Below are 26,556 nucleotides of genomic sequence, written 5' to 3' on the forward strand. Positions count from 1 at the left end.
TAGCCGGGGATATTCGAGCTACTGTGTCTCCAGCTTTGCACCAGACAACAGATTCCATGGAGGGATCAGATGCTACGTTTTCTACAGTTGTAAATAATCCAATCAACACTGTGGTTTACTATGAAACCCTGCATGACCCAATATCGATTGAGATGCCTTTCCAAGAAATAACGCTTTTTAAGAATGATTCGTAGTTCTTTTCAGATGCCTTCACACATCCCCCAGTCGATTTATTCTTGCTTATCATTGGTTTATTGACATGTACTTAATACCCCAGTGGTCCTAAGTTTGGATGGCTACATGACTCTTCCTTTTCATTATGTGGTTTATAATGCGGACTATTGTTCTGCTACTACTGAATAGACACTACCTTCTTGAAAGAACAGTACAACAACCCATGTTTCAAGACCTACAACCTCATCTTTCTTCCCACAGAGCTCGATGGGATCGCTATACTGCAAACACTGCAGCTTATTCTGTGCCAGAGGGCATGGTTTGGCAAAGAGTTCCTTATTATGCTATGAGACCCACTGAGACATTGTAATTGCCACAGGTGTTGAAAATTTCAATGAAGGTGATAATTTCTGTATCTATTTCAGGTGACCGGGATACTGCCTAAAACGATTGATGTACGATTTAAAGGCATATATAACCCTCGAAAATAAACACACTTATTAGAATGCAGTTAATTACAAAGACATGTATGGTTATCATCATTATGTACACCATTGCATACCTTGAACTAGCTATCCCCAAGAGATATACAATTACACAGTGGAAGCATTGTGAGGCTCCATCCCTAAATAGGACATCCATATTGTCAAAGTGAGAACAGGGCCATCCTTCAACTTTCCATTTTTCATAACATCTAGAGCAACTTATGATAAACTTAATTACTACGCACAAAATAATCTATTCAGAGGCATTCAATCAGAATCTGGCCTTGCAAGGATAAGAATACTGGAAATAAAATATTGACGAGAAAAGAATTTAGAGAAAGAAATATTGGGAAGTTCAAGGTAAAGAAGCCCTATTCGGACTGTGTCTCATATCTACATAAACAATTTTCCTGAATGCAACTTTCCAGCAGGTTATCTGTCAGGGCTTTAAAACTATGAGAGATCATTAAAAACCCTCCATACAAAAGGTTGATTCCATGCATGATCAACATATCAGACACTCAAATTGTTATTATTTTATTTTAAAAGTTTTATAAAGCGCGGATCTGACTCATCAGAGGGCTATACAAATTGTAGACTGGTTATACAAACAGAGTAAATGGCAAAAACAGTTATAAGAAAGAACAGCAAGAAATGCCGATAATCCAGCTAGCAGGTTGAATCACAATCAGATATTGTCAACATTAGAGATATTATGATCTAAAATGTAAAGTAGAGCAAACATGAGAAGATAACACGATTAAAGGCATCCTTATTACTCACAAAGTGAAAGTGCAATAAAAATACCTTTAAATCTTATCTTGTCCCATTTGCTGACTTTTAGAGACAGAGGTCAAATGCCAGTTTGTCTTCCTACATGTATTTTTCTTTCTGTGACTGAAGTTAGAGAATTTTGTCAAGTAAACTGTGTGACAACTGAACAGTGCAAATCATGTTAAATGAAAGGCTGTAACATCGTTAAAAGTAGCTAGTAGCCTTCTGGCTACTTTTGGCGATGTTACCTACAGCCAATTTTTTTGCCTGTACAATGTAATTACGTCTTTGACAAGAACAAAAGAAAAGAAGAAAATAAAGCAGAAAACTTCTTTTGAGCACACCTTGTCTTCGGGAATTTATTGTACTGGCCTGATACAGTTTATTTGTAAGTATCAAACAAATGGAAAGAACCCCATTTTCTGTTCATGAAAATCTACCGGTCACATGGCTTATATATGGAGTCATTTCTCTTCCAGTTACCAAGCTCACGAGTGCCAGATATATAAACCTTTAGGCGGATTTGGAAAAATGCAAAATGCACAATACACATTTACATTATTAATGGACTCTACCCTACCCCCCCCCCCCCCCCCCCGCCCCCAATGTTAAAAATGAAGACAAGGCTGTTTATCTGCATCTCTAGCTGCAGAAATCCTCTAAGTCACTCACTACTGTGCAATTCTATTTCTTTGCATGGAATGTGTAACCTTTCAAGCCAGAGTTGAGTTGTGTTTGCTCAGTAAACTTGGTTTCATTGATGTCAATACACCACACACTTTTAAATAAAGATTTGTATTTAAGGTTAACCAATACTAGCAGTTACAGGTTGGAAGCCAGCCCTTATGTGATTACAGTTTCAAAAACAATACAGTGTTGTGTTATGACCTTATACCCCAAAGCTCAACATGTAATAAGAGATGTCCCTTGGCCTAGAATTGATACAAAGGACATGCGTTTTGACAAAATTATTAAACGTGTTGCAGTTTTACTACTAAAGGAGGAGTCTTTAACCACTGCGGCTGTTACATAGCAGGCCGTGGTCCGGCCTGTGATGCCTGTATTTACCGCCGCGGGCTGCAGGTCAGTCCGCTGCCCCTCCCTCCACCAGGGCATGCCGCGTTTCTACTCTATGGGTTGAACCAATGCCATATCACCAATGCTTCTAATGACAGAGTCTGTACTCTCATTCTTCAAAATAGTACATGATGGAGATGCTATCTGTCTGTACTACTACTCCGTTCAAAATTAGATCCGGCAGAAAAACTCTGAGGGCTAAGCACTGCTTTTAACTCAAGGACATTGATGTGATATAGTTGTTGTTTGGGAGACCATTGACCTTGAATCATTAGATCATTATAGATGAGCGCCCCATCCGGTGAAGTAGACCTCGGCCACAATAATCTGAAAATAGGTATGTCTTGATGAAAGGGGACTCCTTGGAGTAAGAATCTGTTGAGCCAGCACTGAAGTGAATGACAAGCTTGTAGAGTTAAGATCACTTTGTCCTTCTAATCCACTGTTGAGACCATTGGTTTTCGAAGCATTGCTGAAGTGATCCCATTTTGAGACGAGCATTGGGGACTAGAAAGATGACAAGGCCACTGATCCCAGTAGTGGCAAAATCTGCCATAGTGATGGATTTGTGTTTATTTTATTTATTTTTATTTTGAAAGTTTTATATAGCGCGGACAAGATCTTTGCAGATATCAGAGCGCTTTACATAGAAGGGGTACATGAGGGAGCATAGTCAGACAGATAAATCAATAGAACAAACAGTACAAATAGGTGGCTGCAAAGCCAATCATGTGAGTAATAAGACAGCTAATACAAATAAGCAAAGGGGTCAAACATGTGGTACAGATCGGTACAGAGTATTAACAGAGTTCGAGATAATAGTTCAAGTGTATTTAGCCATGAGGATAGCTTTTACTTCATTTTTAAAGAGTGTAGTGGAAGAGATAAGCCTGGTTTCGGGAGGGAGTGAGTTCCAGATCCTAGGCGCCATTCCTGAGAAGGAGCGCTTATATGTTTTTTCCTTCCGGAATCTTCGAGGTTTCAGCAGAAGATTGTTTGTGCCTCTAGTGATTCTAGCCCTGCCAGAGATTGTCAGCTTCTGAGCGAGGTAGCCGGGTGAGTTTAAGTGTACCGCCTTGTGTGTCATGCAGGCGATTTTCAGATGTATTCTGGCTTCAAAAGGCAGCCAGTTCAGGGATTTCAAGTCAGGGGTAATATGGGAGTGCTTTTTTGACCCAGTGATGAGTCTCGCTGCAGCGTTTAGAGAAGCTCTTAGGGGTGCGGTTGTAGTTAGGGGGAGTCCGCAGAGGGCGATGCTGCCGTATTCTATTCGAGGGAGGACTAGTGCTTGTACTGCGGTTTGGAAGTCTTTGGCTGGGAGGAAGGGTTTAAGTTTCCTCAGCGTATTGATTTGGAAGTTCGCTCCCTTTGTTGCCTTGCTGATATGTTGCTGCATGTTGAGATTGGTGTCGAGTGTTATGCCTAAAGATTTTGCTGAGTCCACGATGGTGGGTTGGACATTGAGTGCAGTTAGGTGTTTAAGCCAAATTTGAGTGGTGGAGATCTTCGCTGGAGGTGAGATCAGAAGGAACTCTGTTTTCAGGGCATTGAGTTTGAGATGATTATCGGCAAGCCAGGATTGGGTGCCTCTGATCGTTGCGTTCAGGAGCAGGATGTCTTTGGGGGATTGTAATTTGAGATAAAGTTGGGTGTCATCGGCGTACATGTGAAAGTGTACATTGGATGCTTGTAGCAAGGTGGTCAGAGGTTCCATAACTAGGTTGAACAGAGTTGGGGATAGAGAGGATCCTTGGGGGACGCCTAGCGTTACAGGTATTGGCGAGGATATCAGGTTGTTGCTCTTGAATTTCTGAGACCTGTTGTGAAGAAAGGAAGTGAACCACTTGAGAACAGTTCCAGATAAACCCATTCTTGTGCTTAGTAGTTCTAGTAAATTCTCATGTTTAACGGTGTCGAATGCTGAAGAGAGATCAAGAAGGATGAGGAGGCAGGTGTCGTTTTGGTCTAGAATTTGAAGTGCGTCGTCAATTATGTGAGTCATAGCAGTTTCTGTACTGTGTCCTGCTCGGAAGCCCGACTGGTGAGGATTGAGGAGATCAAATTGTTCAATGTGTTTAGTCAATTGTAGTTGTGCGCATTTTTCCAGCAGTTTGGCGAGAGTGGGAATATTGGTAAAGGGACGGTAATTGTTGAGATCAGAGGGGTCGGCTGTAGGTTTCTTTAGAAGAGGTGTGACTTGTCCAACTTTGAGAGAGTCAGGTATGCTTCCTTGTTGGAGAGAGCTGTTGATAATTTTAGTCCAGAGAGGGAGAAGCAAAGGGGTAAAGTCTTTTACTGCGGTAGCAGGAAGGGGGTCCGTGAGGTGATTGGATGGTTTCAGGGTGCTGAGCAGTTTGCCAATTTCTTCTTCCGAGTATGTGCCAAAGGTTGACCATGTAGCATTGTTTTTTGGTTCAATGGGTGCTAAGCACTGGGGTTTGGAGTAGAGGCTTGCGTCAATGAGGAGATCGCTCTTTATGTTGTCCGTTTTTTGGATAAAGAAAGCAGCGAAGTCTTCACAGGAGGGTGCTTCACGCCCAGTGTTGAGTGGTTGGGGTTGATCCTTGGATTGTGATCTGATTAGCTCAAACAGTTTTCTCGGGCGGTTTTTTGCTTGGTCGAGCTGGAGGCTGAAGAAATCTGATTGAGCGTTTTTTTTTCCTGAAGTAGGCGTTTCTCTTTTTCTTCAGAGCTTTTAGGTGCAGTGCAGAGGGAGCTGATCTCCAGGTGCGTTCTGCCATTCGCATGTCTCGTCTATCCTCATTGAGACTCCCGTCGTACCATGGATTGGAGATTTTAGTAGAGACTCTTTTTAGCTGCATAGGTGCAGCCTCATTAATTATTGAGGTCATAGCGTTGAGATAGTGGTCAGTCAGGGTTTGAACGTCCGTAGCGCCTGTCGGTGGGAGTAGGAGATTGCGACTGTTAGGGGGCAAAGAGCCTGGGTTGAGTTTTTTCATGTCTCTTTTCCAGACTTTGGGCTTGGCGGGTTGGGCCGGGTTAACTTTAACTTTTTCATTGATGAAGAATGTGACAATATGATGATCTGACCAGTCACAGGGTTGGATGGACTCGAGTTGGATAGAGTCCTCTTTGGAGATGATCAGGTCGAGGATAGATCCTTTCTCGTGGGTCGGGCTGTTGCATATTTGGGTGAGGTTAAGGGCATCGAGGAAATTTTTAAGACTATTTACCACCGCGTCATTGCGATCGTTCCAGTGGAGGTTGAAGTCACCAAGGTATATTTGGGTGAGCTGCCGTCCGGAATTGGTTGAGATCATATCAATGATTTGTTGGGAAAAGGTGAGGTTGTCCCTGGGTGGGTGGTAAATGCTGTGAAGAGAGCATATCGGTTTGCCCTCACTAATAATGTCAAGCCAGATGTATTCCCAGGATGTTGGGGATGGTAGGGAGGTGGAATTGACTTTCAGAACAGAGAGGTTGTTCCTGTAGATGCATGCGATTCCACCACCTATTTTGCCTGATCTGTCGAGCCTGATAATGTGGTAGTTGGGAGGAACCAGAATGTCCATTATAGGTGACGAAGATTCAGTTAGCCAGGTTTCAGTCAGGATGATTAGGTCAAGGTGTTGTGTTGTGTTGTGTACCAACTGGTGGCATTTCTGAAAAATGGTACAAACTATGGAGGAAACACTTCTCCTTTGATAGTGTTTATAGACAATTCCAGATAATCTATAATCTTTTGATTTTTCAAGGTTCACACAAAGACCTAGTTGAGCTGACAGACAGTAAAGGTGCTGACTTTTTGTCCTTGATTTGCAGTGTTGTGAGCCGTTATCAGCCAAACGTCTAAGTATGGGGAGACAAAATCTTTGTTTTTGCATAGAAGAGCTACAACCACTGCCATGCACTTGGAGAATGTTCCTGGAACAGATTTGAGGCCAAATTGTACTACTTTGTATTGGTACTGAGTTTTTCCAACTAGAAAACAGAGACCTTATCTGGGTTTTTGTTTTAATATTGGGATGTGGAAGTAAGCATCCCAAAGATTCACAGAGCATACCTAGTCTCTCTTCATTAAGTGTGCATAAATGGGAGGAGCCTTTGGCAGCTGAGAAACGTTGTCGTTTTTCCTGTTTTTGCTTTTCTTCTTTAGCCATTAGGTTTTCTAGTTTTTTTCTAAGGTGAATGCCTCCCCTGTCTTTCAGAGCTTTTTTTGTCATCTTTTGGCAATTACGACAGTCGTTGCCATCCTCCCACATTGTTAGACCAATCACACATCATGGGGCTCTGAAGAAGCCTCCTTTCCCCCACATTTTGTACCTTCATGAATACTGAAGACATATAAAAACCCTAGGTTGGAAAAATTACAGGGAAAGTCATTAAACTTTCCGAAATTCATTATTAGATTCACTAAACATTTTTTGAAGAGAAATCCTTAGAAAAGAGGAGATAAAGGGCTTCTAAAATGTTCTGAGGTCCAGTCAGCACAACCCGTAAACAAGAAATGACCCTGTGAGGCAAGCTGCCAATGCAGTGCATGCTGGGTAAGGGAAGTTGCTAGCTCTTTTAAAGTTACAGTGTATGTTGAGTGCAACTGATGCACTTTGGACATGACTGGCAACTTAATTGTTTTCTCTACAACTACAGTTGGCTTTTAGCATAGTATTTTTATTTTATGCCATATCCTACATTAAAAGCCGCAAAATGGGCCACAATTATACAACCGTAGATTTCTTTAGAATAAAAAACAGTTAAGGCTGGACTGTCATCCGACTGTTTAACATGTAGGTGGCTACCTTCGAGAGATAGATAGGGAGGGGGGCGAGGATGGTGTGTGAGTGTGTGTGTTCCAGAGTTTCTGCATACAGGCAGGACTATTTTACATTCATGACCATCAGTGAGAATTCTACGATGCAGAAATTATAAATAACTAATAAAAATAAAACACCCACACAGCTTGTCCGATGGAATGATACTTTGGAACTAATTCTTCCTTTTTGGCCACCTCTTAATTCTCTTATTTCACTTAATTTCTCAAGAATGGTTACACCCCCAGTAATGGAAAGTTAGGATGTTGACACGTCCATAGAAAGGGGCAACCATAAATAGCTTAGGCACTCTTCTCAATGCTAAAAGTAAACTGTTTGCAAAGTCACTAAGTTTGTTTAACAGAGTGGATGGAGGTCAGTAAGTCACTGTACAAAGTGATCTCTTTATATATTTTATTTTTTTCCCCAGATTTTTATATAGCGCGAATTTGACCCGAATCGGGTATCAGAGCACTTCACATAGCACCAGTTACGTTACATGAGGACACACATTCATTTTTGTTAGGCCACGGGGAGATTAAGTGATTTGCCCAGAATCACAGGATATTTAGCGTCATTACCGAGACTCGAACCCAGTTCCTCAGGTCAGAGGTATGCTGTGTAAAGAGTCCAGGCATTGTGTATCAGTGGACAGGGGCTTGTTTTAAGAGTCCCAAGGTGCTCTATTTGTGGTAGTGTGGTAGAGTAGCCTGAGGCTCATCGGTGGAGTTTTAAGCATTTCATGCATTCACAGAGTCAATAAGACACACAAACACTTAAAGAGATCCACACAAATTTTGAAAAATACCACTTCTTTTTATAAATATTTCAACACCAAGAACTTCACAATGGGTTGAGAACTTTTCAAGTTATCACTTTTACAGCTTTTAGCAATGTTAGCCAACAGTGCGTTTTTACACTGTAAAGCTTTTCTATTGAGAGAAGAACATTTATGGCATACAGGTATTTGCAGTAGTATTTCGCAAGTCCCCTTTAGGTCGTGGGGTGAAAGGGGGCCGAAGTCCCAAGTTCCGCCAGCAGTTCGGTTTTACCTGCCCTGGTGTGTCTGGGTGCAGAGGTGCTGGATGAGTTGGTCGCCTTGCGCGCTACACAGAAGACAAAGGGGCGGGGGGAGCACCTAGAAATAGGCTGCAAAGCAGGACTTGTGGGTAAGTTCGGGAGGTCCCAATGGGTGGATCAGTTCATGAAGGACAAGGGAGAGCAGTCTGTTTTCCTGGACTCAGACGGGGGAAGCTCAGGAGCAGTGGGTTTTGGTCGACTGGCCCTGCGTCATAGGATCCATTGTTTGGACCTGCAAAGGGGAACAAAAAAGGGCAGCTGGGCCACTCTTGGTGCTGGCCTTTGCGGGGCAGACGTCCCTCGTCGGCTGGTCAGTCTTTGGATTGTTGAAGTGTAGATTGGGCTCTAAACAAGCCTTGGTCATGCATGGCAAGGGGTGCTGTACCCCAGGTATTGGTGCTGGGAGGCTCGTAGAAGTCCTAGCATCTCTAAACTTGGTAAGGAGACGAATCTGCCCTCTTTGAATATGTTGACCTCCTCCTGGGCAGCTACTGCGTCGGTGGGTCTGGTGGTCAGCAGCTTCTAGGAACCAGACGACACAGTTGTGTCTGCAGGATGCAGAGGAGTGGCTCATCCACTCCAAGGGTGAGATGCTGGCTGATTTTTGAAGTACTGGCAATCCTCCGAGGCTTTTGGAGGATGTACAGCTGCTGGATGAGTCAGGTCTTTCAAATTGTCAAGTCTATAGCAGGCAGGGTTTGGTGCCAAAAGTCCACAGCAGTCTTCAGTTCTCATGTTGGTCGGCTCTTCAGTGTCCTCTTTTCCTTCAGTCAGGGGAATCTAAAGTTACAGTGCCAGGGGGCCACCTAAATACTTAATTTCGGGGGTTAGGGGAGTGAAGAGTAGTAGCCAACGAGCGACATACCCTTGGGGTCACTATGTCCCCTATATAACCACTTCCTGTGAGAAGTGGACATAACCCTGTCCCAGTGTTCCTAATTCGGTCATCACCTAGATAGCTGAATTTTCCTAGAAGGAGGCACATTAAGCAGCTCACCTTAGGGGTGTGTCTGACCTGGGTGTGTTCCACGCCTTCTTGAATAACAAATTTCCCGCCTGTCCTGGTGCCAAATTGGCTTCAGGGTACGGGTGGCATCTCCCAGGTCTGGGGGCAGCCTGGGTTGCATATCAAAAGGCAGCAGAGACTTTGAACCCTCTGGGCTTGGTATGCAGAGTTACTAGCCATCCTGCTGGAGGAGGTGTAAACACCTCCTGCCAGGGCAAACATTGTTCCCGACCTCTGCGAGCAGGACTCTCACCTCCTAGGGGGTCAGAAGCACATCTGTGGTGGCAGGCTGGTCTGTACCAGTCAGGCAGCACTCTAGAGTACTAGTAGGGTTCATGGGGTACCTCTAAGGAACCCTCTGGGTGCATGTATTAATAAATCCATCACTGGAATCAGAGTGGTTTTATTAATAAGAGTTGGTTGATACCAAACAGATTTGATTTCAGTGAAGCCATCATGTAGCTGGGGAACTCGTAAACACCAGTGCCCAGTACATATACTGAAGATGGCTTCCCTGGTCACTTGCAATGTCTAAGAATCGACTTAGACATCACAGGGTCATATCTGCTCATGCAGATATGTCCACACATGTAATATAATGCACCCTGCCTTAGGACTAAAGGTCTGCTATTATGGTAACTTACATATATTGCATGCAGTGTTTGAAGGCATGGCACATAGGATGGGTGCCATGTCTAGTTTTCACTTTTGTCCACACCATTTCACGCTGTCTGCAAATACAGACTGTATGAGTGTGGTGAAGGGTCTCTTACGGTGGAACAATTCATGCTGCAGCCCTTAGCAACCTTCTTAAGTAGCCATGCCCCGGTACCAGGGGTAGGTACCATTTACTAGGGGCTTACAAAAGTGCTAAAGGTCTTGCCAATTGGGGAACTATTGAACAGTTTTAGGGAAAACCAACTGGAACTAGGGACCTGGACAGCAGGAATCCAGTGCACTTCTGTCAAAATTGCGTCAGATTGCGTCAGATACCAAGCAAAATGTGGAGGTGACCATGTCAAAAAGGGGTACTTTCCTACAGTTACTACCTCCAAGGCAAAATGGTTTTAGATCAGGGTCTTCCACCATGAGTAATGTGCATGCTTTGAGGTTTCTAGCGTTGCACATGCTTGCAAAAAAGATAGCAATGTTCTTTTATTGACTTTAGGACAGTCTTTGACCGAGAGACAGACAAATTATGTAGCAAAAACTTTCAAAGTTAGGCCATAATCCTGCTACACTCCAACTAATAAGACCCGTTCATTCTGATACATGGGTTAGGGTACAAACAAATCCACCTGGCATGCTAAAGCAAAGATCAGACCATTGAAAGCCTTAAAGGAAGCTATATTTTGGCATCTACCCAATTTAATTCACAGATGGCCAATATGACTCAGCATCTGTAGTTACTAAACGTATTTCACCACAAATTGAGAGGTCCTCTCATGTCAGCGCTGTCCTAAGAGAACAACAAATGACCTAGGCTCTGTTGGATCTTTGATGAATGCCTTGTTTGATTATAATAACACAAATAAACTGCAGCTAAAATTTTAGAAAGCAAACATTTTTATATCCTGCTATTATAAAGCACACCCAATTGGATGAGCTCAACAAATACAGAAGTCTTGGTATTACATTTATTTCCAACTTGACTTGGAAATCATACATGGCAGAAATGACCTCTTATGGACTTCAATTTGTCAAAGAAGTTTTCAATCTGTATATGGTGGGGTCAGAGGGGGAGCTTTCTCTATTATTGAGAGTATTGTTCAGTAAAATGGTGTATTCAAGTCAAGGCAACTTTATTTGATCATATTAAATAGACCACATAAATGCAATACAATCATGTGCAACAACGTACAATAAAACAGTACAGATTGATCTAAAATCCTAAGTAAGACCTAAAAGGTAAGAGTAAATATAACATCAAAATACATATAAAGCACAACCACCAAGTACAGTACAATGATACCATCAATTTAAGAGCCGGTCTATGACAGAGTCGAACCACAAAAAGCGGTCATGAATAGCCTGCTATATCGCGCAGTATAATTATATTCAAAGCATAGGACATTTCATCACGGTATTAAGTTTACAATTAATAAAGTACACCACAGCAGTATAGCATATTCATTAGTGCATCTACATCTAAAACATCCAGAAGTCGCAAAACTATACAAGGAGCTTTCCCAATCAATGTCCTCGCCATGGTGGGATGGGAAGAATGTTTCCTCTTATGCGCAATTGTAATTCTTCTAGCAATTGTTCCATACACTGATACCCACTTTATAGGTCTTCCTACAACGTGCAACCTCAATAGCAATCCTAGGCTGATTTTGAAGGGAGGCCACTAGCTCTTTGTGAGGCCTGGAGCATGCTGCATCAAAACATCCCCTTTTCTTAACCGGGCCCTCGTGGGACACTCTACATAATGCCCTTGACACTGCCTCGGAGAGTGATGAATGCCTGCTTTATACTAGCTTTATTAGCCTCAAGATCTATGCAAGCCTCGAACAAGCAGGATTACCCGTAACCAGTTAGGGTAAGAAAATGTCAGTGTTAAACTCCCACTTGATGCAGGTACCCTTTTAACTTTGAGCAGCAATGCCAGTGATTCTCCTGGTGGAGCAGACAAACTCCTGTCAGTTAGTAATATCCACAGTAAGGCTTTGTGGACGGTGATCACTCCCAGCAAGATTGCATAGTAGCTCATCCCCCGCCTTTTCAACTAAGTTCGCAGACAATAAAATAAAATCAATATCAGAGCCCTCATCCATACTCATAAAAGTCCTTGGGAAAAGACCATTCATAGTTTTGTACTCGTTAGCAAAACGCATGATAAATTTCATCAACAAATAATGTTATTCCAAAACACATTGTGAGAAAAATGAAATAAAGAATTCCCTTCAACATCTGTTAGGCCACAAGCATCTTTGTATGTAGGGAGGCGAAGTGGGACATTAAAATCACCTCCCCTCGTCAAAACCAGCTCACTATCGCCTTTAGAGCGAAGTCAGTCCAAATCAAAGTCTGATTTTTAAAAGATATAACCTTTATCTACTGTTGGAATATTGTTGCAGAAGTTGATAACGCCCAGTAGAAAACCAGACACAAATTCCCGACCAAGGACCTGATAAAATGATCTGCTAGCTACATAGAGAAAAAGATTGGCATTGACCAGAGTTGAGACATAAAATCGCCAAACCTCCCCTAGAGCGGCCAGATGCAGAGGGATTTACTGATAAGTGAAATGTTTTGTATCCATTGATGTGATAGGCATAGTATCATAAAAAAGCTCACAAAATGTGTCCATGTTCGAGTCCCAATTTTCCATTTAGTTCCAGCCACATTCCAAACCAAGAAAGATAATTTGGAATTATTGCTGGTTTTATTGGTAAGGATGAGTGGTTACATTGCATCCATTTAGCAATGGAGTTGATGTGGTGTTGCCTTTTTTTCAAGTCAGTCTAATATCAGTTTTCGGGATCCCCTGGATGTTGTTAACTGCACCAGGGGCAGTCTGGAACAAACGTTTTGTAGAAATGCCACAATGGATTTCTGAAGCTGGCTCTGCAGCTACGCGCAAGGGCAGGCAAGATTACAATTGCACGCAAGAGGAAACACTCTGCACATCCCACCATGGCTTCATGTGCGCGGAGGAAGTTACAGCACTCTCATTCTTGTACTACAGCTTTCTACCTACCGTACTTCATATAGATAACTTCGACAGTGACCCTCTGTATGCTCACTGATGGCTATCAAAGGCGCAGGTAAGTGCTTACAAAAATCAGTGCCGATGGGTCCTCTCAGGAGTCCTTCCGAGTCAGTAGAGTTGCTAGCACTTGGCAACAAAGGACTAGGATAGCAAGGTGGGAGCACTGGTGACAACTCAACGCCCACACATGTGAAATATAGCCTTGAGCTGCCAGACTGGATTGGCTAGGTCCGAGGATATCCAAGTAGTGATAGTAATATCTCTTCCCACTAAGGCATGATTTTTCCTGTACTCTATTGACCCCAGATGTGTACTGGTGCTAGCAACTGACCCAAACAATTTAAAAATTATACTTCTTTTAAGGACTACCTATTTTCCCCTAGAGACGTAGTGCGGAATAAACTAACTTGTTCGTTGAAAAATTGGACATACATTTTCCCTCTTCTAAAGCCTCCGTATTTTTTGCCCAGGTGCAATATTCGTCGAGTAGAGTCCTTCCACGAGGGAGGTAGGAGTAAACTGTTGGTACATTAGACATTAGATGGTCTATACAAGAGTGAGAAGATGCACAGGCAACATCAAACAGAGGGCTGATAGGCGGGCTAAGATGTTACCATTGGCTGAATGGAGGATTGCATTTGTAGTTGAAAAGAAAGAGGTTTGACGCCTTCACTCAAAATAGCAGGGGTGTTAGATCCAGCAATAGCGGTAGTAGAATCCTCGTAGAGTGTATTACCAGTATGAAGATTTTAAATTGGTGGGTTTGAATCATACAAAGATGATGCCAAAGCTATAACTGCATGCTGGTTGCTGGAGATTGGTGTTGTTCCGGCCACAGAAGTCTGCTTAACAGTCAGGTTTTAATATTAGATTGCAGTGGATCAATGGGTATATTTGTATTTCGCTAGGGAGCTTCTTGCCTAAAAGCGGTGAATAGTAAGGTTACCTGCTGAACCCTCATTGTCAGGAGAAGCCATCTGCACAGGAGCTGCAAATAAAAGCAGAATGCAGCTGGCTCATAGCTTCGGTCTTGTTTTCCCAAGTCTTTTGCGCTCCCTTTTAATAGGTGGCTTCACAACTATGCTGAGGTGTAAACTGAAATGTAAATGTAAATTGATACTTGTATAGCGCACTACTCACCCGCAAGGGTCTCAAGGCGCTTGTACGAATACCGCTGTGGAACCCATCCTGGCTTTCCCTGTGAGGTGTCCACTCCTGGTGGAGGCCAGGCATCCTTAGCGTTGTGGGGGCCGTTGTGGAGATTAAGCAGACTATTGCCCAGAGTTGCAGAGTGGGACTCCATGATTGGAATAGGCCCCGAGGCAAGAATTATCAGGTCCGTGGAATTTTTGAGCTCAAGACCCGCCGAGGCGGGGTATTGAACCCTGGTCCCGGGCTAGACCTCTGCATCAGGGTCTGCCGCTCTAACCATTGAGCCACACTTCTCCAGGTGCAGGTCATCTTCCATCAATAACTGAGTTGGTATTGTCATATTTTGAGTAAGAAGAGGGAGCGCCCTCATTGCTATTTGCAATGTCGGATGGCACAGGTTCCGAAGCGATAAGTCGCTCAGATGCTAGGCCCTCAGATGCCTCAGCAGAACCAGGTCTGATGGTAAGACAGGGTTAACCTGTATACAATGATAATCAGAGATGCCATTGAGCAAAGCGGGGGTCTGGCTAAATTCCATCTTGTCATGTTGAATCCAATTTGAGCCAGTCTGCTGAGAAGGTGTTCAAATCCGGTCAAGAATAAAGTCCAACATTTGAGGTATCCAAGCAAGAGAGTTAACCGTCCTGGAACAGGAGCAAGAGTAGTATACAGCATCCGGGTCTGACTGGACCCTTATAATCAAGTTATTCAGTACTGACAATTTTGTGTCAATACCCACTATGTGGGCTGATAAAGCACTTATAATGTCCACTTGCATGTCTAGTTTATGAGAGTGATAAGATAATGATTCAGAAACTGCACCCAGATTGTCGAGTAGAACATTCCAGATAGTAGCGCTTGAATTGTGCAGAGGTATCCCTTCAGTCTGGCTACTGAAGGATTTAGGTTGTAAATTGCATTCTTCCCATAGGGGCCGAACTCCGTCAGAATGACTTGACGAAGCATAGCCATGGATCTCATGGTCCTCTTCTATGGAGGGGGTAACTAGACATTTCCTTAACTGGACTGGTGTCTAGTATTTTTCCAAACAGTAAATTTAACTTTATGGGACTTAATGCGGTGGAAGAAACCAAGTGGCATGCAAAGTTCCCTGATGTATTGTTCCAATCTGTTACTGAAGCACACAGACTATGCTGTGTTAAGCTGGTCAACTGACATACCGAACTAGCCACCTCATTCTCCAATTTCCAGTTTCTAATAGGAAGGAAGTAGAGTAATCAAATGCGGTCTCCAAAAACAATATGTTAACCTCCTCATGGTCTGTGGCTGAGTCATGGACTTGAACCAGCACAGTTGTTGTATAATGGTGTGCAAAGTTGCCATGAATGTCAGAAAAGTTATTGCCATGTTTGCCACTTGAGGATACAGGGCGATCATCAACTGGGTTACAGGAGACGTGCTAGGTAAGGCTCAGGGTACCATTACTGGCAATGGAATTATTTGGAATTAAAAAGTCTGTGATCTTGGAGCACTTGGATGGGCGGTGGGAATGAGACATGGAGGAGTGGAGAGAGCCAGGTGATATTACTAATACTGATGGTATTATGGTATCTCCTGCCAGGTCATTCATAGAGGTGGACATGTCTTTCTTGCCAGATTTGACAGCTTTTTTTTACCACTTCCCTTTTTATTAAATGTATGAGGATCCATTCCCTGGACTCTTCCTGAGCGCATCATAGTTGGGCAGTAGAGCAAATCTGAAGATAGTGTCTCTACACTGTTTTGAGGCCAATACCCTGTAACATTAACCTTCTCTGAAAACAGATATCGGCCAAACAGCAGCTGCTTAGAATCTTAAATGAGGCTGTGCCACTAATGTGCTAAAGCTGCAAGCAAAGCGATATTTATTTACTATAACACTTTCTCCATTTCTCAGATTTTTTATTTTTCGAATAAATGTAATGCAATTCGCCAGCGCCACCTCACCCCCCCCCCCTCCCCCATATTATAACACATTCAAGAGTTTGCGGGGGGCACAAGCACACTGCACAAGCATGTTGTACAAGGTTAATAAGGTGACTCATTGGATTCTAAATGTTTGCTGTCAGGCTTTCATTTGAAGTGTGCAAGAGTTTTGGGTTTGTTAGAATGTATATTATTGAGCGGTGTATTATCTGCATAGATAGAGACCCCAATGTCTTCTTTGATTGAACTCTAGCATCCCAATAGTCTCACAATTGGCAGAATTGGTATTAATTTTACATTTCCCTAGGATTTGCATAAATTAACATCATTCAGTTACTTACTATACCAGGATAGAACTTGCACTATTGCTGGGGGTGAACAGAATCGTTCATGGCTCAATATGACATGCCAGAGACTTGGCACAATCCTGAAACTTTTAAAATTACATTTTAGTCTTTTGTCCAAACAAAACATCAGCCTACAGTTTTCTTTAAGAAATTAAACTTTCGAAAATAAAAACGGGCTCTTCCTTGAGTGGTGATCAAATTGCAACCTCATATTAAGCAAGTTCTTTTCAAATTCTACCTTACACAAACCGATATCTTGGAAGTAAGTGGGCACTAACATTTAAAAAGTTAAGAAACATAGTTTCACTTCTGTAAATCAGACCCAAAAAGACTTCTGCACATTCTCAATTTATTCCTGTCTCAAAGAATGGTCTAAATACCACTTGTACATACAAAGAAAATGGAGTTTGTTCAGTAATTGACACAGTGTAAATGCCAGACACCAATAACATTTGTTTTAGATTCATGTGTTTTTTTACCTCTAAAATGATCTATCTGCAAACCCACATTTAGAAAAATAACACAATCTTACAATAATAGGACATAAACAAGGCATAGACTAAAACATTGTTAGTTTGCGTTTAAGGTTCTTCCCATTTCCTTGGTTATTTAAAAGTTAAATTTATCTTGATGGGTTGTTGTCTGAATTATCACCGACTGTGCAATGTCATTGTTAAGTGATGATCAATTATGATCTTAATGTACTTGGTTTCTTCTTGTATTGGTCTTTTCTGAATGCATATTTAATACGTAATTATAATTAATACTAGGAAATGTACTTCTACTGGTGAGGATCCCTTTCACAGGATTCTTTCATCAAATAGAGTATTAGCAGTAATCTCCCCAAGCAATCTCCGGATACATACAATAGAACATTTGAACAACTCCAGGTCATGTAATCTTTGGTGGTTTCTCCTCATTCTCATCGGTGTCGTAGAGCTCCAAGTATAATTTAGTGGTGGCAATGTTGGCTTCTCCTTTCCAATGATGCTGAAGTCTTTGATATGGAGTTCACCATTGCAGACCATGAAACCTGCCCCAACAGGACAACCTTGGGAGTTGGAGCCTTTTACTAAGATGATTTTGATGCCATCAATTTCAGCTGTAATGCAAATATTTGAAGCTGATGGCAATAAATTACAAGGGTAACGTTTGTGGAGAGAACTATGAAACGCATTGCAGAAGAAGGGCGGGAGGGTCACCAGATGCAAAGTTTTCACCTTTGACAACGGCTCTCCCAAGGTGGATTCCTCAAAACTAGGAGACACTGTAGGACAAGATCTCCAATAGGAGAATAACCCTGCAGGGAAGTAAAGTCAATGAGCCACAGATGAACTGAACTCTGTTCCTTTCCAAACCCTTAAGATGATCCGGCTGCCCTGATTTTCCACCAAGTTATTAAGATCCAGATGCTAAACACATGGCGCGGCACCAGCTTCTCATCTAAATGAGAAGGTGGGACAAAGAAATAAAAAACAAGAGGTTTTTTGGAGTTCCTTACAAAGCATCAAACCTACAGGTTGTTTCAACCTTTGGAAGATTATTGTAGATCAGGTATGCAAATCTAAAATATATATACATATATACATATATATATATATATATATATATACATATATACATATATACATATATATATACACACATGAAAAAAGCAGCACTCCCCGCAGATAAGGAAGGAGAAGAGGCCACGCGAGGGAACAATGTAGGAGCCGTTTTTATTGACAGACAGCGTAGCAAGATGCATTTCGGCAATGAGCCTTCTTCGGTTGCTGTTGCTGACACGTGATGACCCCACCTGCATTTTCGAAATGTCCAGTACCACCCTCATTGGAAGGTAAGTAAGCCACCGCCCCCAAGTCACATGTTGATTCTACCATGGTGGCGCAAAATGAAACTTCAACTCCCAGAAGACAGTGCGACTGGAGAGTATTGCAGGGGACGGCAGACAGGATTAGAGGAAAAATGCAGTGATGAAATGAGGAAAAAACGTAAAATAAAAGTCTTGTGCACTCCTACACGTCCCTCTCAGTTCAAGCCTCGAGCATAGTGCAGCCCAAAATTAAGCCAAAATGCAGAGCCGAACAAACAGTGCAGTCGACTCCTCGTTAAGTAACAAGCTGCCAGCTGGCAGAAGGCTGAGGCAAACACAAACTTGAGGCGGGCAGAAACTGGTCCGGGAAACGGTAATTATTGATGCTTGGAAAGCAGGCGCCAGCTGATTTCTGCCACTTGAAGAACCGGAGCCTCCAACGCACCTCTGGCATGTGCGTGAATCTTAATGAAAAAAGCAGCACTCCCCGCAGATAAGGAAGGAGAAGAGGCCACGCGAGGGAACAATGTAGGAGCCGTTTTTATTGACAGACAGCGTAGCAAGATGCATTTCGGCAATGAGCCTTCTTCGGTTGCTGTTGCTGACACGTGATGACCCCACCTGCATTTTCGAAATGTCCAGTACCACCCTCATTGGAAGGTAAGTAAGCCACCGCCCCCAAGTCACATGTTGATTCTACCATGGTGGCGCAAAATGAAACTTCAACTCCCAGAAGACAGTGCGACTGGAGAGTATTGCAGGGGACGGCAGACAGGATTAGAGGAAAAATGCAGTGATGAAATGAGGAAAAAACGTAAAATAAAAGTCTTGTGCACTCCTACACGTCCCTCTCAGTATATATACATATATACATACACACACACACACACACACATAATGCATGTTGCATAACAGTATTAAGATGAAGGTGACTAAATGGACACTTTGCACAATTCTAGCAAGGGATCTGCCTTGTAAGAGAAATATACCAGTCCCACAGAGCCAAACTACAAGGAATTTAATCTGAATTCTGCACAAACTTTGAGCACAGCCATGCCTGTAATGGAAGTGCAACACACCAACCAGTTAAGACATCACTTACCGTACTCTCCACAGCCCCAAGAGTAAACTGCTTTGCTTCGGGTCAGGACTACCACATGATTTTCTCCACAGGAGACCTGCTCCACAGGGTTAAGAAGGAAAAAGTCCAATTGAAGTGGTTCGAGCACTTCAGAACCACAAGCCTGATCCACACCCATACAGCCATAGTAATCTGATCCAAAGGTGTACAGCTGTCCTTCATCTGCAGCAAGCAAAAAAGTTTTATGAGAAGCAACCTTGAACAAAATGACCAGAGGCTAATTGAAGAGAGTAGAAAAATGCATGTAGGCATGTTCATTCTCACAGATGTCTAGTCAGAGAACCAACCTGTGATACAGACTGTGAAATCATCCCCGCAAGCCACCTGTCGAATGGCCTTTCCTTGCAGTTTCTCCACATGTTTGGGCTGCCGGTATGAGGCTCGGTCGCCATGTCCCAGCTGTCCATGTAGCTTGGTACCTCCTTGCATGTTCTTTAAGACAAGGAGGCCACATGCATAGTGAACAAAGCTGTATCTGAAGAACCAAATGTCCGAACAAAAATGCATTCTCCCACTACAAAATCTTGAAAACACTCACAGTAAGTCCCTCCCTCATTCAAGGTTCTCCTTTTTAAAACCATTATCAGCGCCCCTCCAGCAATCGCACCCCTCTCCAGTTAGACACCGTCTCCTCATCTTAAAAGCAGAGCCCACCACCAAAGTCTACCCTTACCAGCATTCCCAAATCACCTCCATTCAATGTTGAAGGTCAATACAGAACAAGTACAAATCCCTTTCATTCCTCTTATGTGACCTCCTTTTCAAACCCACCCAAGTGCATTACAAAAGTACCCATGCCTTCAAATACATACAATTTTCCACTGCTTCTCTTAACTTGTTGATCACCCTGTGTTGTAGAGTTCTTACAGCCCGGAAAGATGGGTTTCACTCAGTTCTCAGTGGAAATAAAAAGGACGATCCTGCCGTGCCACCCCATGCTCATTTTTGTCCCAAACCTTTTCATGTGCCACTCAAACTGACCCACAGAAATCAAAGCATGATGCGGCTGCTTCTTACCACCCAGGTGTAAAGCTCTTTCTCCACGGTCACGACTGCAAAGTGGGTGTTACCAGCACAGACCTGCAGAGCTTGGCAGCCCCCTTTAAAGACATCAAGTTTCTGAGGTGTAGACTTTCCACCTCCCCAGACATACACCTCGCTGCTACGTGACGTCACCACAGCTATGGGAGCTTCGTTCACTGCACCGGGCCTGTGATTAATGTCATTAGGAGAGGTGGGGAAGAAAACCGTTAAATCAGAGCAATCCAAAAACAAAAACAACCTTCACTGTCATGAGATCGTCATTCATTATGTCAATCACTTGAAATAACCCTCCATCACCCTCGAGACCCAACTTCATACTAGTACGTGCCCCTTCACTGACTTTCACAATTCAAAACTTTTTTTTTTTTTGAAGTAACAGGTCTGCTAACTAAGATACCTTTACATATGTCAACATATTACCTCAGTCTTTTGCTTGGACCATTCAGCAAGGAAACCTTTTCTTCCATTTCCCTGAAAATGAAAAGAAAAAAAACAGTAGGTGAAAAATTACTTTATCAACTAGGGGACTACAATGGATAAACTCGCACAAAGTTACACAATCCCATACTCCACTTCAAATGCAGTTTTCATTGAAGGATCCTAGGCTAGCCCTAGTAGCTGTGGCTCAAACTGACCAACTGAAATTAGAGAAAAAACACCAAACGTGTTGTAGCAGCACCAAATTAACATGCATGTCAATCAATGAAATAGTAATATTCTGAAACCATTTTAGTAACAAGAAGGAAAATGTAATGAAAAAAATATTCATCAAAATGCCTAGTGGGGACCAGGAGCTAAGGGTTTTTGAATAGTCAAAAGTCACTCATTGGAAACCATCGGGGTCAAAACACAAATCAGAATAAGAGTCCCATATGTCATGTTAGAATAATGTTCTGATTTGTTACCTTTGCCTCAAATTGTAAAGCGCTCTGATATCCTTCGGGATCAAGTTCGCGCTATATAAAACTTTATAAATAAATAAAGTTGTAAAACAGAATGGCAATTCATACCTTTGCAGGTAAGCTTGCAGGCATTTTTCTGATAGTGTATTTTCCATAAATGCTATGTATTCAACACATTGAGTGCCTTTGTTGGAGCTTCATTGCAGGGCTGAGCATGGCTCCTGCACACTCCTAATTCACTGCCTAACCACATATACTAAACTCTTACCACCTCTACACCACCGCCTAGCCACGTATACCAAGCACTCTCCTCCTTGTCCACTTTTTCACATTGCAACATGGACTCCAGACTTGAAAAGTCTGGTTCAAACAGCTACAACATTAACTATCCAGACAACTTCTCCAAAAATGCGACCAAAACTCTGAAACGCAGACTACTCAAAGCCAATCCAGACACTCTTATCTCTGACCCCTACAGCTGCCCCAAAAAATTTTCTTTTACGAGCGACTTGATTTTCTACACTAAAAGAAGAGCTTAGTGAAAATTTACGTTCCACTCCCTTCTCAGAATCACGTCAACAAAAAAATTCCTGCACGGTCTGCGACTTTTGGTCTCCCACCTTCAGAGCAAATGGCACTATGGCCATATACAACAATGGGACTATTCTTATTCAGGCCACTGATCGCAGCCTGTAAATCTTTGATGACAGGTTTGCACTCTTTAAAAGGTCTCTGGTCCCTAGAGACTACCCTTCTCAGTCCTGGTATGAACCTTCTCGTACCCCCTCTAAGGAGATCCCTTATCCCTCTTTGACGAACCCCAATCAACACCTACTGGCCAATAGCTCCACTGGCACCGGGCTCCCCTAACTCACCCACGATCTAACCAGACTTTGACCAATAATCACAGTGCACTTGCTCTCCCTCGCTCCGGCCACCTCGCCAACACTTCCCCCCCACCCCCTCTCGCCCTAACCCTCATAACTCCTTCACTAGTCAGCAGGCTTGCCCACTTTCAAACAGGAACTCAATCAACCGCCCTACCCCTAACCTCCCTTACATCGCCAACTCACCTTGCACACCAGTACCTCGGAGTGGGAACTCTCCATTAGTTGACTTCCCCCCCATCCCACCCGTCCACTTGCCCTGATCTCCCCTCCCCCCTCCCCATTGACCAACCTACCCCTCCCAGAGTGTCCCATAATCCACACTCTGATCCTGCTTCAAAACTCAAGACTATAAACCATGAACTGCTAACTCTAAAAACTGCCATCCTTAAACTCATTAAGGCCACTGAAGACCTAACCTTGATCTCTCTCCCATCATGTCCATATCTGACATCCCCTATCTCTCTTCCACCTTGCCAACATTTGAAATCTAACATATGATCCTCCTGAAACCCTCTTCTCAAAATTTGACCACCACCCCCTACCCTAAGGCCCCGTCTAGACCTGCCAGATCTTTAAATGGATATCATGAACCTGATATTCTCCCCCTCCTCTTTGGGGACACCTGTCCATACACAGAAGCGAATATTCTCTCCCTCTTCAATGAGTACCCCTCTCCTCCTTCGACCTTCTCAGGCCCTGCTACTTGCTCTCGAACACCCTCACTTATTGCACATAACACGACACTCCCTAAACTTGACAATGCGGATCCCATCCGAACCATCACACCCAAACCCCATAGAACGCCCAGACTCAACACAAATTCCATAAAAATCAATAACCTCTTGCAGATCCCCACTACACAACCTGCACCCTCAGACAACCTGCACAAATCACACATGAAAAGTATGTTACTTAACTGTAGATCAGGAGTGAAACATCCCAGAGACCTTACTAATCTCATCCTCGCCCTAGAACTGGACCTCCTTATACTCACGGAAACGTGGCTCAACAACTCCTCTGGCCCTATCCTTGACCAATTAGTCCCTCCTAGTCACAACATTATCAGACTTGACTAAGTTAAGAAACTGGGAGGTGGCATTGCCTGTATCTTCCGCAACTCTCTCACAGCAAAACAGTCCCCCTCATCTAATCCCTCTTCCTGTGAATACCTTTCCATAGATATCGCCAGCTCACACAGACCCCTATGCAGCCTTCACATCTTCTACCACCACCCAGGAGAAAACTTCCATCTAATTGAAAAAGTTATGGAAAACATCTCCTCCAACCAGGGCAGACACTCCCCCAGATCTTCCTTGGTGACTTCCATCTCCACTGAAATGACCCCCACAATCAGGCTGTCACAACCCTCAAAAACGTACTTACCGACTTGTCTCTCACCCAATTCTGCAACAGCCCCACTCACAACGTAGGCTCGACACTGGATCTCATCATCTCTAACCCCAACTCCATTCATCTCAAATCCATTCTGACCATCATCTCATCAGCTTCCCGACACCTGGAAATTGGAACCACAATTCTGCTCAACCACGCAAACTAAAGCACTGGAAAAGACCGCTCCATAACACAAGCGTTAAGGAGCTCATCGAATGCTGCAATCTCTCCCTCCCGCTGCCTTCTGACATGATTGACGTTCTCGACCTCACTGACCACTATAACAACACCATGCTATCCGCCTTAAGTGATACGGCCTCCCCTTCAACTGAAAAGAAGTCCCATAAAAGAATCCAAGCCATGGTTCAATGACAGTCTAAATGCGGAAAGACGCAGTCTAAGATTACCTGAACGCAAGTGGAGATCCTCTACCTCCCCAGATATGCTAAAAACTCTAAGATCCCAAAGAAGTAGATACAACAAAGTCATTAGAAGGGTGAAAGCCAACTTCTTCAAACACCAACTTGACATAGCCAAAAATCACCCGAAACGACTTTTTGAATTCATTAAATCACAATCCAACAACACCACTACCCACTCTCAGCACCCTGCTCGCCAGCAACCAAACTGCGATGCAGTGGCTGAATTCTTCCTTGAAAAAAGACAAACAAAATCGAATCAGACCTATGGTCTGCTGCACTCACTCGCTCGCCCTCTCCTTACTCCTTTGTCTCCACACCCCTGCCCTCCCCTCAGGGTCTCTCACTCAAAAACAATGCCACATGGAGTCACTTCACTCCCCTCAATGACTCTACCATCCTCAACATTCTCTCTACCTTCAAACCCTCAAATCACTTCAATGACCCTCCCCCCTAACTTCTTTAAATAAATGATAGGTTCACTAGCACCCCTCTGGTCCAAAATCATCAACGCCTCACTTCTTCAAGGTGATATCCCGGACTGCTTGAAGGCGGGCCCTAGTGCACGCTATCCTCAAAAAAAACCTTGGCTGCTCCTGCTGACCCGAACAACTACCGCCCAATCACAAACATACCGACCATGGCGAAACTTCTGGAGAAATGTGTTCATGAACAACTTCGCAAACACATTGAGCAATTCCAGCTTCTTGACCTATTCCAATCGGGTTTACGCAGTGGCCACAGCACCGAACCAGCCATCACTCACACCAGCCATCACTCACATTGTGGGACGACGCTCTCACTTTACTTGACCAAAACGAAACCTGCCTTTTAATTCTGCTCGATCTCTCATTGGCATTTGACACTGTCAAACATGACAATCCACTCTTTCTCTTAGAACACAGAATGGGGCTATCAGGCAGGTCCTTAAATGCTTTGTCTCTTTCCTCAACAACAGAATACAAAGAATCAAATTCAACCAGTCTCTCTCCAACCCGAGGCCCTGCACACTTGGTGTCCCCCAAGGATCCTCACTCTCCCCCACTCTCTTCAACCTTTTCCTTGAACAACGGACTGTAATTCTTAAAGCCTCCAACATCCAATATCACATGTATGCGGACGACACCCAACTCTACATGAAAATCTCCTCCCTCGAGGACATCAAATCTCTCAACCGAACACTTCTCAAAACCCTGAACTGGCTAACTACCACCCATCTCAAATGAAACGCCCTCAAGCCAGAATTTCTCCTCATTGCACCCACTGGGCAAACCCCCACTGTGTTGCAATTTCTCTGTAACCTCACCGTCCACAACTGCACACCTCATATCGTTGACTCCACTAAATCACTGGGAGTTGTGCTAGACAAAAACCTAAACATGCAAGAACACATCAGATCATCGACCAAAGGAGCAAACTTTCAACTCTGCATCCTAAGAAAACTCAAACACCCCCTTCCCCAAGTGGACTTTAAATCGGCGTTGCAAGCACTTGTCATTTTCAGACTTGAATATGGCAGTGCGACTCTTTGCGGTTTGCCGAAACTCAGTTTAGCACCTATCAGAGCATCTCCAAATGCTGCCACTAGACTCATCACGGGTTCCAAGAAGTCCAATCACATTTCACCGGACTTTAAATCGCTCAATTTGCTTCCTTTTGAAGCTAGGCTACAACTAAAGATCGCATGTATGACCCATACGGCACTTCACTTCAACACCCCACTACCTGACAAACAAGCTGGAACTTTCAGGTGGCTCCAGGTCCACAAGGAGCACCAGCACACTGCTGCTCAAGCCCAAGAAATTTAATAAGCTTAAAAAACTTACAATCGTACATTCTCTGGCATCGCCCCGAGAATCTGGAACTCCCTTCCAGTGGAAACAAATCAGATTCCCTCTACTCTTGCCTTTAAAAGGGAAGTCAAAACACTACTACTGAACAAACTCTTCTAATGAACTCTGTGCTGAACCTGATGCTTTCTCCTATTGACTCGAATTGACAGTTTTTGTCTGGTATGCTCTTGATCTATATTGCCCTACTTGGCGCTTTCACCCATCCTGCTTCCTTTGCACTCTCCAATTTCATCCTGCTCCCGCTGTTTATTGTCCCACCTTTTCCATGATTTATATCACCTTGCCACTTTCCTTTGTATAACATAACATATGTAAAGCGCTCTGATACCCACCTGGGTCATGTTCGCGCTATACAAAACTTAAAATAAATCAATCAAAGACTACTAGAGGTACTACTGTGCTAAAATAACAAGTTACTTACCTTTGGTAATGCCCTTTCTGGTAAATACTCAATCTAACGCCGGTTTCCTCACCTTTAAAATATGTCAGTCTGGATCTGGACAATTGTTCAGCAATGCTCCGCATGCTAAGGGTGGGCACTGTGTGGGTCAGTAGTGACTCCTTATTGCCCTAGAAGTGAAGGAGAGGAGCTGC

The 26,556-nt window shown here is 43.4% G+C and overlaps 1 protein-coding gene across 2 annotated transcripts in view; it reads right to left on the bottom strand.

The window, feature by feature from the left end:
* The window catches only part of NEK9 (NIMA related kinase 9), a 245,752-nt gene that overhangs the window by 128,478 nt on the left and 90,718 nt on the right, over positions 1 to 26,556 (bottom strand). For both annotated transcript variants that reach the window (XM_078659920.1, XM_078659921.1), the window contains 4 exons: positions 20,927 to 20,977; positions 20,480 to 20,672; positions 19,750 to 19,894; positions 19,424 to 19,624 (listed from right to left, as the gene is read on the bottom strand). In XM_078659920.1, coding sequence (XP_078516046.1) covers positions 19,424 to 19,624; positions 19,750 to 19,894; positions 20,480 to 20,672; positions 20,927 to 20,977 — 590 coding nt within the window. The remainder of the gene's footprint in view (positions 1 to 19,423; positions 19,625 to 19,749; positions 19,895 to 20,479; positions 20,673 to 20,926; positions 20,978 to 26,556) is intronic.

The sequence above is a fragment of the Lissotriton helveticus genome, chromosome 9 (genome assembly GCF_964261635.1).
Source record: "Lissotriton helveticus chromosome 9, aLisHel1.1, whole genome shotgun sequence".
In the NCBI taxonomy this organism is placed as follows: domain Eukaryota; kingdom Metazoa; phylum Chordata; class Amphibia; order Caudata; family Salamandridae; genus Lissotriton; species Lissotriton helveticus.